Raw genomic sequence first — 2,981 nt, 5'->3', positions numbered from 1 at the left:
ATAACATATCTTAGGCTACTCATGTCCAATCTCAACTCATCCCACTTAATAATTTACCAATTCAAGGCTCACGTCTAGCCATGACCATAAAAAAACTAAGAAACAAAATTTACATCTTGACATGCCATAGAACACAACACGTCTAACCATCCCTTAGCCCTATGTAGCAGTGGTTAGCATCCCATACATTTCTTGCCATGCTTTGCACTCCCTAGCACAACCTAGCACTCTGTGACATGCCTGGCACTCAACAATAAAACATACCTTAAAATACATGAATGTCTCTCAACATGTGAAAGAAGTAAACCCTTACCCGAGTCTTCCTTTGTTGCCAATTTGGGTTTTTTGTCACAAGAAATCTCCTCTTCTCTCGAAAGAGGACATAAATGAGATTTTTTATTTTTCTAAATGGATTACTCTTCAACTATTTCCTTCTCCTTTACACCATGTGATACAAATGTGAATTTTCTTATTCTTAGCTATGGTGTTCTTCTTTTATACATGTGAGGGTATATACTTGTTAAAAAGAGGTAGTCCACATAAAGTACCAGAATGAGCGATTTATTATCCACAACCTTAAAGCAATGGTTTAAATCGACTTCACCCCTAGTTAATGTCATCTTCATCAGATAGCTATTATGATCTTTTATTTATAACCCTTTTTTAATTTTATCTTTTGGAAAATAAAATTTATTCATTGGAATAGCATTTTTCTCTCAATGTAACGTATGTCTTGTCTCTTGTGAACAATAAAGTATAGAACGATGTAAATTGGATCAAAGAAAGATTGCTTATATCCTTACTTTATGTGATAACGAAAACCCACTATCTTTTCCTTATCCCTACTTTTTATGTGATAATGATGGCCTATTTACATTGGTTCTTTTTGTGTCTTTGTGAAACATATAGCAGAAATGATAAGTAAATGGCGCGTACTAAACTACGACTCCATCTATACATCACGCTCTCTGATGTTTGATTTTTCTTCCGAAATTTCCTCGTGCCCTCTGCGCCTTCAGTAATTATTGCCGTGGCTTATTGTACATCACACATTTTATCTTAATCATTTTCTGAGTAAAATTTTCCACATAGTCAGTCAGATAGAATAAGAATTTCGTCGGATATTTGTGATCGCTGGTTTAAGGCGGCCTTGACCATCTAGAAGTTGATATGACCCTCGTGCATTATACGCTACGCTAAGATCAAGTTTTGGCTGGCTACCCTCGCCTATATATAGAGTCTCACCTGTGATATACAAGCATGAAATAAGCTCAACTGCAATTCCTTCCTTGTGTTGCGCTGTTTTGTAGTTGTGTTTAATTACTTGCCGGTGGCCGTTGCAATGGGGGCAAGAACATTGGCAGTTTCGGTTTATGTTACAGCAACACTAGCATTAATATTTAATCTCTATGTTCAAGGTAAGGTGGTAATCCCTCGACTGTATTTTATGTACGTATCATATTTGTTTGTTTTGGTGAGTACCTGTCATAAATAAATAATTGTTTGCTTTGGTAAGTGCAGAAGCTACGGGTGCGACGTTTGTGATCCAGAACCAGTGTTCATACACGGTATGGGCCGCAGGAATTCCAGTCGGTGGCGGTCAAGCGCTGGGGCAGGGGCAATCATGGAGTGTTAACGTGCCCGCAGGAACAAGTGCAGGCAGATTTTGGGGACGTACGGGATGCTCCTTCGATGCCTCTGGTAAAGGAAGCTGCAGCACTGGTGACTGCGGCGGCGTGCTCAGCTGTACACTCTCGGGACAGCCTCCTACAACGCTGGTTGAATATACTCTGAATGGGGGCAACAATCAAGATTACTATGACATCTCCGTAATTGATGGTTTCAATGTCCCTCTCTCCCTAACTCCCTCCAACGGTGGCTGCTTTGCACCCACTTGCAAAATGGACAAGTGCCCAGATGCCTACCTATATCCCAGTGATAACACTAAAACCCGCGCTTGCGCTTCTGGTGCTAATTACAACGTTATATTCTGCCCTTGATGAGAAGCTTATCATACTGAATTCTCTGTTCGTTACATAAAATCCATCCCTGCTTATAATACCTTATTCTCTGTTCGTTACATAAAATCCATCCCTGCTTATCATACCTTATTCTCTGTTCATTACATAAAATCCATCCCCACCTTTGATAGGTAAACCGAATTCTATGCAGTATCATATCTGCAATAAGAATATTACAATCAACATATTTATAATAAGAGTACCATTGTGCGCAAGAAGATGTATCCCGTAAAAAGGAAGTTCTATCCTGTGAAAAAGGGAAGGCATAATTATTTTTATAATATTTTTATTTCTTAGTTTGTAAATGAGTGATGTTATTTTGGATATCTTTATCGTGTCTATATCGATCAATTTGGATATATTTACAACCTAGATCAATTCATTTTAAATTGATTTATTAAATAAATATAGATTATTTCGTGAATTTTATTTTTAATTAATTATGGTTAACCTATATTTTTTTATTAAAAATATTTATGTAATTTTATGAATTAACAAGTTTTATTTTCCATTTATATAATACACTATTATATTTGCAATATTAATCATATCACATTTACATATAAATTTGAGAAAGGAAAAATGTAACACAATTTTTTTGCATTGAAAACACAAAAGGTTACAAATCTTTTATTCCATAAATCAAAATAATATATAGCTATATCCATAATAATAACAATATTATTAAATTCAATGCTCAATGCATTAAACATATATCTATTTCTAAATAGCACGCCTTTGCATGGTAATGGAGATTTATTTAGATGATATCTTTGCAACATTTTTGGCTTAGTTGAAAACTACTTAAAAGAAAAGTAAAAGTTTAATTAGTATTCCTAAAAGTTTAATTAGTATTCCTTCATGGTAATGGAAGAGTTAAGGGCATTTATCCAATATTTACTCATTTTGATAGTAACTTGAATAATTGTGTATGTAGATTGATGAGATAACATGTATTTA

The 2,981-nt window shown here is 35.1% G+C and overlaps 1 protein-coding gene across 1 annotated transcript; it reads left to right on the top strand.

Annotated features, from left to right (window-relative positions):
• The first annotated feature begins 1,258 nt into the window (after positions 1 to 1,258).
• Positions 1,259 to 2,306, top strand: LOC149204254 (thaumatin-like protein). The gene is made up of 2 exons (XM_089393253.1): positions 1,259 to 1,418; positions 1,522 to 2,306. Exons 1-2 carry the CDS (start codon positions 1,343 to 1,345, stop codon positions 1,998 to 2,000), a joined length of 555 nt encoding a protein of 184 aa, XP_089249379.1. The 5' UTR covers positions 1,259 to 1,342; the 3' UTR covers positions 2,001 to 2,306.
• The last annotated feature ends 675 nt before the right edge of the window (positions 2,307 to 2,981 follow it).

This window comes from Pinus tabuliformis, chromosome 1_2, assembly GCF_031772625.1.
Source record: "Pinus tabuliformis cultivar Carrire ecotype Pingquan chromosome 1_2, CPIR1, whole genome shotgun sequence".
Lineage (NCBI taxonomy): Eukaryota > Viridiplantae > Streptophyta > Pinopsida > Pinales > Pinaceae > Pinus > Pinus tabuliformis.
This window is presented reverse-complemented; position numbering and strand designations above follow the sequence as displayed.

What these genes read in the sequence shown, in the direction of transcription:
- LOC149204254 (XM_089393253.1), top strand. Translation starts at nt 1,343, where the DNA reads ATGGGGGCAAGAACATTGGCAGTTTCGGTTTATGTTACAGCAACACTA. An exon ending in ATTTAATCTCTATGTTCAAG is followed by an intron (nt 1,419 to 1,521) that starts GTAAGGTGGTAA and finishes TGGTAAGTGCAG; the next exon opens with AAGCTACGGGTGCGACGTTT.